Raw genomic sequence first — 12,425 nt, 5'->3', positions numbered from 1 at the left:
GGTTTAAAGATGCTTACCAGTTTCCGTAAGATGATAGCGGTTCATCCAGACTTGATTGAGATCTACAAAAAAAATTAAAGAGTCTTCAGTGTGTTGATGCTAAAAACACATTTCTCCTGTGGCCTTTAGTTTTTGCCCCTTGTTCGGCTTTGAGTAAATAATCCTAGTAACACTGCTTACCTTCACGGCAAGCATGAGAAGCTGAGCTGCCAGATGTGAGCTGCTCCTAAAACTGGTGTTTAGAACGAGTAAGAACTTGAAACCCCCTTCTTTTTAAGAGCTAGATATTAGTATGAGAAAATAAAGCTGGTAAGTACTACAGTGACAATTGACATCACTAGTTTATATCTACGACGGAAAAACATTGCACCTACCATTATTATCTGTGTTATATCATATAGTTATAATTTGCTGACAAGAATTCTAATGCAGCTGGTTTCATGGAGAAGTGTTTAGTAAATTAATGAACTTTCCAATTCCCCATGCCAATAAGCAGGGGGCAGCGTGTCAAGATTTCGAAACAAGTTGAAATTAATGATGTGACCTAGTCTAGGTCTATCTTTGTAATTTTGCTAGAAGCAGTACAAAGAGAGAGGAAGAAATGAGTCTGAGGAAGATTAGATTATACAACATTTCCTCAAAGGGAAAAAAAATCTGCATGATTTAGTCTACTATGTTTTGAGGTTTTTGTAAAGCCATGATAATTATAACAGAAGGTTTAGCGCCCCCAAAGTGAATAACTTAAAAAGGAGAAAAGGACAGGAAAGCCAAATTGATACTCTATAAGGAGACTACCATGTCTCATAAGATCTGGGTGTTTAAACACAAAGTAGCCTCGGTTAGATTGTTTAGCAAAAGGAAATGGTGGTCCATGCAGCATCTCCCCCTGTGACGTTCCTTTGTAAGAGCCTGCTGACTTCTAGGTGAAAATATGTAGCATCAAATCATGGAGCTTTGGTGCAGAGTTTTAGGGCTCAGTTCTCACCTCTATCTTTAATTCTGACATCTTCATTCTCAGGTCTCCTGAACTATCCTCAGTTTCTTACAGGGTAAGGGTGCTGATTTCAATTTCAGGAAGACACACTTAAGAAAGCCTGTGAGGTTTCCAAGTGTGAGGTGCAATGCACTCTCCTCTTGACATTGTGTGACAATGTGCATGGAGGCACATTACGGTGGAGGGAAGCGCACGAAGGCATTTTTATTGTGGCCTCGTTACGTAAGCAGAGGTGCTTGCGCACTTCGTGGCTGTCATGACGTTGTAGTCACCGCTTTCCAGGTTAACTGACGTGACTTGATAAAAACAATCTCCACGCAAGGTCATGCGCTCAGTAAATTTTTGTTAAGTATGCATTTTTAATTAATTCTTTGAGAAGTCCACATAATGTTTTTTAAATCTTTTGAAAATCTATTTATTTATTTCATTTACATGGTTTAAAACTTTTTATATTAATTACAGTTTATTCACCTTGTATCCCAGCTGTAGCTCCCTCCTTCATTCCCTCCCAATCCCACCCTCCCTCCCTCATCTCCTCTCCTAGTCCACTGATAGGGAAGGTCCTCCTTCCCTTCCATCCTACCATAGTTTATCAGGTGTCATCAGGACTGACTGCATTGTCTTCCTCTGCTGCTCCCCCCTCAGAGGGAGGTGATCAAAGAGCCAGCCACTGAGTTCATGTCAGAGATAGTTCCTGTTCCCATTACTAGGGAACACACTTGGACACTGAGCTACCTTGTGCTACATCTGGGCAGGGGTTCTAGGTTATCTCCATGAATTATCCTTGGTTGGAGTATCAGTGTCAGAAACGACCCCTCGGCCCAGATTTCTTGGTTCTGTTGCTCTCCTTGTGGTGCTCTTCTCCCCTCCTGGGTATTTCTATCTCTCACTTCTTTCATAAGATTCCCTGCACTCTGCCCAAAGTTGGCTATGAGTCTCAGTATCTGCTTTGATACCTTCTGAGTAGAGTCTTTCAGAGGACCTTTGTGGGTAAGCTCCTGTCCTGTTCCCTGTTTTCTCCCTCTTCTGATGTCAGTCCCATTTGTCTTTCTGAGTGAGGATTGATCATCTTACCCAGGGTCCTCCTTCTTGCTTAGCTTCTGGAGAGGGTGTGGAGAAAGGAAAACCAAAGTACAACCACTTTGGGAATCAATCTGGTACTTTCTCTGACAATTAGTAATAGTGCTTCCTCAAGATCCAGTTATACCACTCCTAGGCATATATCCAAAAGATGCTCAAGTATACAATAAGGACACTTGCTCAACCATGTTCATAGCAGCTCTATTCATAATAGCCAGAATCTGGAAACAACCCAGTTGTTCCTCAATTGAGGAATGGATACAGAAATTGTGTGTGATACTACTCAGCAATTAAAAACAAGGAAATCATGAAATTTGTAGGCAAATGGTGGGAACTAGAAAAGATCGTCCTGAGTGAGGTATCCCAGAAGCAAAAAGACACACACGGTATATACTCACTTATAAGTGGATATTAGACATATAAGATAGGATAAACCATATGATTTTTTAAAAATTTTGATTCTATAGCCTGCCTGGCTGCACCCTACAGTAAGACATTTCATTTTCAATCCCCACTTTGAACAAATACATGAAGATTACCTCCTGGAAGCCCAGAGTAATAACAGCTTCACACTCTGCAAATCAAGGTTCTTTATTCTGTGCTTGCAAACTTAGTTCCTTAGAGTACTTGTTGCTCCTGCTATATCCGAGTTTTTTACCCCATGCCTCATCTTCTTATCTCGTACTTAACGATAAATTCCAATATCCAGCTTTGAGTTTAGTTTAATCCTTCTGAAATATGAAGAATAAGGAGATGCCCAACAACTAGCACTCAATTGTGACTCTTCTACTATGTCAAAGTACTGAATTCACTCAATATATAAAGAGCTAAAATGTATTGTTCTGACCTCTAAATATTATGAATTTTTCTCTGTGGTTGCTTTTGTCACCAAAAAGACAGCAACTATAGGAAAACTAATTAAGATCACAGGATATTTGGTGATATTAGGCTATGACACAGGATTAGATTCTGCTTCTGTTCTTAGCTTATTGAGTGTATGCAAGCTACACCACATCCTGGGTTTCCACTTCATGTAGATAAATGCAAATTGATGTTTATCGTTGAGTTGAATAAGTGAAGTTATATATATTTGAAATATTGTAGATGACAAATAATTTTCTTTCCAACGTATTCCAAGGTCTTCCCCCTTAAACTTACCCTGTGCCATTGATGCATGACATTGTGTTTACCACTCTGGCATTACATGTCTTATGCATTTTCACCCATGAAGAACTGTTTCTTTGCTTGGGTACTCTTTTCTAATCATATTTTTATTACTTAAAAGTTCCATGAATATTAATTTTAACTCAATTCCTTAGACTCTAAATTCTAAGCATATATTGCAAAGACTTACCAAGATTCCTTTCTTTTTCAGTGAGTCATGCAACAGTTGTATAGTCAGCTCTAAAATACAGAAACACGGCTTAAAAGGAGCCTTTAATAAGCCTCAGGAGACAGTAACAAAGTGTGTGTGTGTGTGTGTGTGTGTGTGCATGTGTGTGTGTGAGTGTGCGTATGTGCGCGTGTGCGTGTGTTCAAGCTCGGGGGCAGGTGGTCACTAATAATGTCTCCAGATGCCACAGTCCCTCTAGCAAAGTGAACAGCAATTCTTAGTCTTTGCATCAGGTGAGGAGCCACCCTGGCTAATCTCACTGAACAATTTCCCTGTATTTCGTTAGCTGCCCCTCCTTTTTTTTTTTTTTAAAGAAACATAATTTTATTTTATTATTTTTCATATAATTTACTTTAACTTTATTTTATATGCATTAGTGTGAAGGAGTCAGATCCCTTGGAATTGGAGGTACAGACAGTTGAGAGCTTCTATGTGGGTGCTGGGATTGAACCTGGGTCTTTTGGAAGAGCAGACAGGGCTTTTAACCACTGAGCCACCTCTCCAGCCCCAATTGCCCATTTTTGTTGTTATTTCATGTATCATTTCCAGCGATTCCCATTTTGTCTTTTGTTTTCTTTCTCCTTTCCCAGCCCCTTCTCCCCGAGCCTGCGCAGTGCTTGCTCGCCCTGCTTTGGACTCTATTGGGAGCTTATACATGCATTGATATTTTTATTTTTAGAAAATATATATGCCATAAAACTTAGCATTTTAAAATCTGCTGTTCAGTGGTGCATAGGGCAATCGGAAGGCTGTTTTATTATCACTTCTATGTGGTTCCAATTTTTTCATCTTTCTAAAAGCAAAACACTGATGTTTTAATTAAGCAGTTACTTCTCATCCCTCCTTCCACTCCCTGGGAAACATTACTTTCTGTCTTTATGATTTTTAAATTGGTTCATTTTGGATAGTTCATATAATAGGGCCACATGATATAATCTGCTCAACTATTTTCTCTGTTTGTTTGAATGTCTTTCTTTATATCAGCATTACACTTTTGAATACTATAGCTTGTGTTTGGATTTGATCTTTCTTGATGTATCTTTATTCTCAGTATTTATTGGCTTCCATACTCTTTCCAGTATATCATGCATTTGACCCAAATTAATCTTTCATAGTGTCTTCATTCTTTCTTCCTTCTTACCCACTGCTGTTAGGCTACTTCCTAAGTCTCACTTCCATTTTCCTCTCTCTCTCTTTTTCTCTCTCTTCTATAAAATCTTGAATCCACAATTGAGAGTAAAATGTTATTTTTTTCTTTCAGTTTTTTTTTTTTTCACAAAATACGATGATGTTAAATTTCATCCATTTTCTAGGATATGATATAACTGTGTTCTTTCTTATCCTATCACACCCCAATAGATACACACAACACATTATTTTAATCTACTCAGTGGATGATGGACTCTTACTCGTCATGGCAGCACTGTAAATACTGCTGTCTTTTCTCCCGTGTACGCTTGTTTTAGTTGACTAGATCAGGAAGATGTACCACGGAGCGTGATCAGTATGTTCCTTTTACCTTATTGGGTTTTTTTTTTTTTTTTACAACAAATACTCCAACAGGGCATGGGAGTGAAGTCTGCTGTGGTCCACCATAGCTGAGGTATCCACATTTATTTCATGTTCCTGTTGTTGTGGTAGAGAGGCTTCTGGGAGCAGCTTTCTGACCCTCTCTTAGTTGTGCCTACGTGGATCACTGTAACTACCTTGGGGTTTTTAGTAACGGACTGTAGAAATGATCCCTGAAAGCATAGCTTTGCTTGGGCTTTTTAATAGTCCTATTCTTTGTGTTAAAGCACTTGCTGAAGATTGTATGAATATAGGTAGTGCTATGTCAGAGATGGGGCTACAGGGGGATTTAAGTTGCCAGGTGGGTGCTTGGAAGCAAACTCAAATATTCTGTAAGAGCTATAACTGCCCAGCAGTCTTCCCATCCTGTAAGAAGGTTATTGGCACTGGTTTTGCCAATCAGTTTTTTTTATGACCTCAGAAGAATAGGTGAGAAAGCAAAAACAGACAAAAGGCTTTGTGAAAGGAATAACAGGGAGCTACTACCACATAGATAATAAAGGCTAATATCTAAAAGAAATAAGACAACGATAGACATATTAATATCTAAAAGAGGTAAAACTATGTTAAGATATCAGACAGCCTGATAAAAAATATGCAAAGGACAGTGGGGCATTTCTCAAAGAAAGATATTTATTATACCAATGGGTATAGAAACTTCATTTTTCTCTGTTGCTGTTTATTTGAGAATCTCATGAAATGCATTTTGATCATATTCATTCCTCTCCCTTCTCTTCCAAATCTCCCAGACCTACCCCGAATTCATCAAGAACAGTCGATAATACCCATGTATTCATGGATCTGTGGCCTTCTACTGGAGCATTCCCAACCCACCAGGAACATGTTCCATCACGTGTGGGCTCATAGACGGACTGAAAGAAGCTGTCTTTAGCAAAATGAGCCAAGTACAGAAAGTCACCATAAATGTCCCAGTTATTAAAAATCATGACATCATGAAATTTGCAAACAAATGAATGGAACGAGGAAAGATCATCCTGAGCAGGGTAACCCAGACCAGAAAGACGAACATGCTATGTACTCACTTACAAGTGGGTTTTAGCTGTGTAGTACAGGGTAAACATATACAGTCCACAGACCCAAAGAAGCCAGCTAACAAGGATGGCCCAGGGACACTTGACTCTCACTGAGGAGAGGAAATAGAATAGACATCGGGGTGGGTGGGTGGAGGGAGGGAACTGGGTAGAGGAGGGGGTGAGGAGGGGAGCTTGAGGGATCAAGTGGCAGGGAGGACAGAGGGAGAAAGTATGGGAAGAGAGAACTGGAACTGATGTGTGGGGGCATCTCTGGGATGAGCTAGAAACCCAGGACAATGGAAACTCCACAGAATCTATGAGGGTGGCCATCGCTAAGACTCTCAGAAATGAGGGGTATGGGGCCTGAGACCAGAAGTGACTTCCAGTGGAGGGACTGGGATGCCAACCCATTCCGCAAATCCTAGACCCGTAAGTTTTTCTACTAACAAGATATGTAGAGATAAAGCAGAAATTATGGGAATGAGCGTTAATGACTGTCCCAGCTTGAGACCCATCCCCTGAGAGAAAAGCCACCCTGACACTATTAATGACATTCTGCTATACTTCCAGACAGGTGCCTAGCATAACTCTCATATAAGAGGCTTCACACAGCAAATGATGGAAACAGATGCAGAGAACCACAGCCAAACATTAGGCTGAGCTTGGGGAATTCCATGGAAGAGGGGATGAAGGGTTGAAAGAGCCAGAGATGTCCGGGACACCACAGGAAAACATAAAGAACCAGTTAACCTGGGCACATGGGGGCCAGAGAGACGGAGCCACCAAGTGGAAAGCACACAGGGGCCGACCTAGGCCCTCTGCGTACATTAATATCGTGCAGCCCTGTCTCCGCGTGAGATCCCCAAGAGCGGACGCAGGGCTGTCTCTGACTCTGTTGCCCACTTTTATGTCCCTCTCTCCTAAGCTGGCTGCCACAATAGGAAAAGATTCACTTAGTCTTACTACAGCTTGATATGCCAAGATGTGTCGATATCCATGGGAGGCCTCCCTTTTTCTGAGCCTCTTCAGAGGAGAAAGGAAGAACAGGAGGACGGCAGGCAGAAGTAAGGTGAGAAGGAGGCATTGGGAAGACAAGAGGAAGGTGAAGCTGCGAATGTGATGTAAGATAAATAAATTAACAATAAAAAGTTAGAGCCAATCTGGGGGTGGTGGTGCATGCCTTTAGTCTCAGCACTCAGGCGGCAGAGGCAGGCAGATCTCTGTGGATTCAAGGCCAGCCTGGTTCACAGAGTGAGTTCCAGCACAGCCAGGGCTGCACAGAGAAACCCCCTATCTCAAACAACAACAAAGTTAGAGCCTTCAGTCTTTAATATTTGATACTGCTAATTTCTTCCATCATTGTTTAAGGATTCTGCTTGCTAAGAGTTCAATTTTGGTATGTTTCAGTGTCTTTTTAATTCGCTCTGTTGGGGATCATGTTTGTGCTATAATCCACTACTGTCTTTCTATTTTTCTTATGCTCATTTTTGCTTTTTCCTGATTACTTTAAATGGCTATTTCTCTCACTTTTGGTGTTTCTTTTGACTGCTGGTTTGTGTAAAGGGAGTCTTTTGATACAGCTGTTGATGCATCCCAGCAGTTTTCACAGAACAAACACTTCTTCAATGTCTATAGATGTCTGTCATCAGTGAGACACACTGAGGTAAACCAGGTTTTGTCATAGAAATACAAAGTTGGAAAACCGGAATTTATCCATAAGCAAAACAAACTACAGAGGGGTAAAAGGGCTCTGTGAAGAGGGGAACGGCTGAGGACGGGCAGGAGATAACAGCAAGTGTCACAGAGATACAGTAGGAGTATAAAAGTTTAATTTGGAAATCATAAGTCAAACACATTCTACCAGTGAAAATAAAGGCAGAGGTAATTAGCAAGAAGGAAAAGAGCAGTAATGGGCCCTTGCCTCTGCATCTTGAGTATACAAAAAGTGACTGAGAGGAGGAGTTCTCTAGAGACCGCGCACTGCACTCTATCAAGGCTCCCACGGTACCGTGGCTGCACTCTTAGGGGGAATGCGCCTACGGAATAAATATAAGTTCCTTCTGCTCAGCAAGCACATAGTATGCCCAAGAATTATCCTCACAGATACTTCATGGAGATTTAGAAACCAAGGTAAGCCATATTGTAGACTAAGAAAAAACATTAAGGGTCATGAAGAAAGGGCTTCTTCCCAGCTAGAATGAAGATATGGGTGGACGATGGATGTGCGAGCCCCGATGTGGAAAAATACATGCTCATGCAGCCTCCAAAGCCTGTGCCTTCACCGCATAAACTTTTTGGTATGACCATACAAATTCTCACATGTAAAACTTAGGAAAATCTGAAGATGGCTTTGCAACCAATATAATTGCTTACACGTGTTTGAACTGCAAGAAAAGGTAGAATGTACTTCTCTGTCTTCAAGGTACATCAAGGGGATCCAAAACCATGTTTTTGAATCATTGAATTTATGTATAAGTGAATCATGAAGTGTGGCTCTTTAGACATCTATGAAACAGGATCCAGGAGACAGAGAGGGTGCAAGTTCTATGATAGACACTTGGCCATGGGATTGTAGGATTGGGTACAGAAAATACAGTTTATGTACTTACCTTTTCTGTGCTTCTAAGTGGACACATGGATGTGTAAGAACATGATGTCCTCTGAAAGGTGCATAAGGTTTGTAGGCCCAGTGTTGTTCTGTTTCTGCTCTGTAAAGCCACTGCCATTGATCAGAACACTAGTCAGTTACGACTCATCAATGTACCGAGTCTTACTAAGGTCAAGAAAGGACCACAGATTCCTTTATTAGTCAGTGTGCTTCCATTTTCCCCATATTGATCTTACTCTTTATCTATTTCAGAAACACAGATTTTATTCATTACCTGGAGTGCTTTTCAATGTGAGGAATACTTCAGAGTAGAAAGCTCAGCTGACAAAGGCTTGCCTTCTAAGCCCGAGGAGCTGACTGTGATCCTCCACAGCCAGCGTAAACAGCTGGACCTTTCGGCACACAGCTATAATACCAGAGCAGGGGAGTGGAGACAGGTGGGCACCTGGGGATTGTTGCCCAACCAGTTGAGCTTGCTAGGCGAGCTCTAGGCTAATGAGAGAATTTGTGCTAAAATAAATTTAAGATAAAATAAACAGTAGAGATAGCACCTAAGGGAACAGCCCTGGAGCTTATCTATGCTTATGCCTCAGATGTGTGCCCACATTCCATCTCTTCATTCTCTCTGGGCAGAAGCCCTTTCTCCACCCCCAACCCCTTAATATTTTCTCTTAGTCTAAATAGGACATGACTTGCCTTGGTTTCTAAGTTTGTATGAAATACCAGTGAAGATCACCCTGGGGCACACTTTTGCTGAGCAGAAGGGATTTAGCACACATCCATGCTCACCCTCACACACATTTGTGCACGCTTGTGTGTACACAGAGACATGTGCCCCATCACCAAAGTTCCGGTCCTCTTCTGAGACTTTTTCTTCACCACAAAATGGTATGACTTAAGAGCGTGTATGGCCAGCTTTACCTAAAATTGTCTTCAGATTGCCTGATGACACCAGGACTTGTAGAATCCCCGTGAACACACGATGGAATGAATTGTGAAACTGTTTCCCCAATTGTATTACTGTGGATGCTCTCAGCAAATGAAAAAACAAAAAAGGACTATAACTTTATGTCAGTTAGCTTCACGTACCAAATTTAAGAACTTTAGTTTTCTTTTTGTTAGTATCAGCAGCCCAGAAGACACACGCATGTTCCCGCACACACACACATACACATGGAAATAGTTTTCCTCAATTTCTAAAGTTGTCAAATTTCTTTTCCACTGTGTCTCAGAGATTTTGAATGGGCACCTCTAGAAATGCATGTGTGTCAGTATGTATTTAAAGTGAGAGATACTGGTATCCTTACTGTTTTTAAGTCCCAAGATAAAACTATTTTTTAATTTATTTGAAAAAGTTTCATATATTTATGTCACATTCCTTCCTTCCTCTCATCTCTCCAAGACTTTGCTTACTCACCCATATCAACCGTATCCCAAGGCAGATTACATTCATAAACATATTTGATAGACACCTTGAATTTTTCAAGAGTCTTGTTAAAATTGAATATATTCTTGTGTACAATTATACATAATACAACCAGTTTCTTTCACATTATTAGCACAATAATTTTGTGAATAGGTGTGAAGCAACGAGCTTCATGCTGGTATCCTTCATTTTAGCTTACCACTTGTTCAGAATTTACTGTAATAGCAATATCCATTAATCTGGCCCTGGGATAGACCGAAAAAGACTAAGCAGAGACAGCTTGCGTTCTTCCGGCTCTTCTCACCTCTGCACAGTGCAGAAGCACACTGGGGACTGTGTCACTCTCTTCCAATATCTGGTCCTATCTGGGAGTTCCTTTACTGGAGCACCTATTTACTTACTGAACAAATGAAACCATTCTCTATCTTAACACAGTCTTTCCACTTATGTTCTTACCATAGCTACGAGAGAGAGCAAAACGGTCTTTGCCAAGGATTACTTTTCCTTCTCATTGTCCTTATCTACTTTCCAAACCTGGTGAGACTTTGTAATGGAGTTATAATAAACACGAGTGACTTTTTCCTATACTATAAATTGAAACAATTACAACTTATCTCTTCATATACCTATGAAAACATAGAGAACTTCTACATGACACAACCTTTTCATGCAACCAAAAAAAAAAAGGAAGGTAAGTCTTAGACCCAGACCAGCTCTGTGCATAACCCCACACACAGCACCATTGTACAGAACACATTTGGGGGTGTTAGCTTCTCAGACAGGGAAAGGTCAAGATAACAAATACCTGAGTAATTCTCACGCTTTCTAGGCAGAAGCACGTGCAACTCTACCTTTAAGGCGACCGTGGAGCCTCATCCATCCATCGCCTGCATCCGTGGCCACCCTGCAGTCTGCATTTCTTCCCACCCCTCCTCTCTGTATCAGTCTTTATTACTACATGAGTTCAGTGCAGTCATAGTGGCCCAATAGCTGATGTCGTGTGAAGTTCAGGAGGCTTGTACACAAAACAAAGAGAGTATTTCGCTCGTTCTCCAAATATGAACAGAAGATTAAAAGGTTATTTTTATATTTGGTCAGGAATGAAGACAAAAGTCTGAGTAGACAGACAGTCACACTAATTGGACTATAGCGTATCATCTGCATCATGCACAGCATCTATGAATGAGAATGTCTCTGTCTAATGACACACGAGTCCATCCTTCTTCCTTCCTCCTGCTGGGCATCCCAGGGCTAGAAGATGCACACATCTGGATTGGATTTCTCTTTTGTTTTCTCTATCTCATTGCAATCCTGGGGAACACTACTGTTTTATTTGTGATCCAAACTGAACGTAGTCTTCATGAGCCCATGTACTACTTCCTAGCTATGTTGGATTCCATTGACCTGGGTCTGACCACGGCCACCATCCCCAAAATGTTGGGCATCTTCTGGTTCAATCTCAGGGAAATATCTTTTGGAGGATGCCTTTCTCAGATGTTCTTCATCCACTTCTTCACTGTCATGGAAAGCATTATGTTGTTGGCCATGGGCTTTGACCGTTACATTGCCATTTGCAAGCCTCTTCAATATACTGTCATCCTCACCAACAAAGTTATTGGTGTCATCGCAGGTGTCGCTGTCCTGCGAAGCCTATACATGGTTGCTCCGCTGGTGTTTCTCCTCCTGAGGCTGCCTTACTGTGGACACCACATCATCCCTCACACCTACTGTGAACACATGGGCATTGCCCGTCTAGCTTGTGCCAGCATCAAAGTCAACATCATGTTTGGTCTTAGCAACATTGTTCTCTTATTACTGGATGTGGTTCTTATTATTCTATCCTACGTCAGGATCCTCCATGCAGTGTTCTGTCTGCCCTCCCAGGAGGCCAGACTCAAGGCTCTGAATACCTGTGGCTCTCATATAGGTGTTATCCTAACCTTTTTCACCCCAGCATTTTTCTCTTTCTTGACACATCGTTTTGGCCATAATGTGCCCCGATATATCCACATTTTCTTGGCCAATCTCTATGTGGTTGTTCCCCCAGCTCTAAATCCTGTGATCTATGGGGTAAGGACCAAGCAGATTCGTGAGCGAGTGCTGAGGATTTTGTTTCAGAAAGATCACTAGCCAAGAGCAGTTTGGAGAGTTTGTTCCACAATTTGTCTCATGTCATTGAAAATAGTTATTTTGTGTCTAGTCCATTGAAAACTGGAAAAGAGACAAAAATACTGTGCCCAAAAATGGAGAAAAAAAGGAAAAAAAGAGAAGAAGAAGAAGAAGAAGAAGAAGAAGAAGAAGAAGAAGAAGAAGAAGAAGAA

At 41.2% G+C, this 12,425-nt stretch overlaps 1 protein-coding gene across 1 annotated transcript; it reads left to right on the top strand.

Moving 5' to 3' along the window:
- The first annotated feature begins 11,286 nt into the window (after positions 1-11,286).
- Positions 11,287-12,234, top strand: LOC129669259 (olfactory receptor 52E8). The gene has a single exon (XM_055597422.1). The coding sequence runs from the start codon at positions 11,287-11,289 to the stop codon at positions 12,232-12,234; it is 948 nt and encodes a 315-aa protein (XP_055453397.1).
- Positions 12,235-12,425: the final 191 nt, after the last annotated feature.

Source organism: Psammomys obesus, unplaced genomic scaffold, assembly GCF_907164565.1.
Source record: "Psammomys obesus unplaced genomic scaffold, mPsaObe1.curated_primary_1811, whole genome shotgun sequence".
Lineage (NCBI taxonomy): Eukaryota > Metazoa > Chordata > Mammalia > Rodentia > Muridae > Psammomys > Psammomys obesus.
The sequence above is the reverse complement of the archived record's forward strand: the minus strand, read 5'-3'. Positions and strand labels throughout refer to the sequence as shown.

Bases quoted from the DNA above. Each gene is read 5' to 3' on its own strand.
- LOC129669259 (XM_055597422.1), top strand. From the start codon at position 11,287: ATGAGAATGTCTCTGTCTAATGACACACGAGTCCATCCTTCTTCCTTC.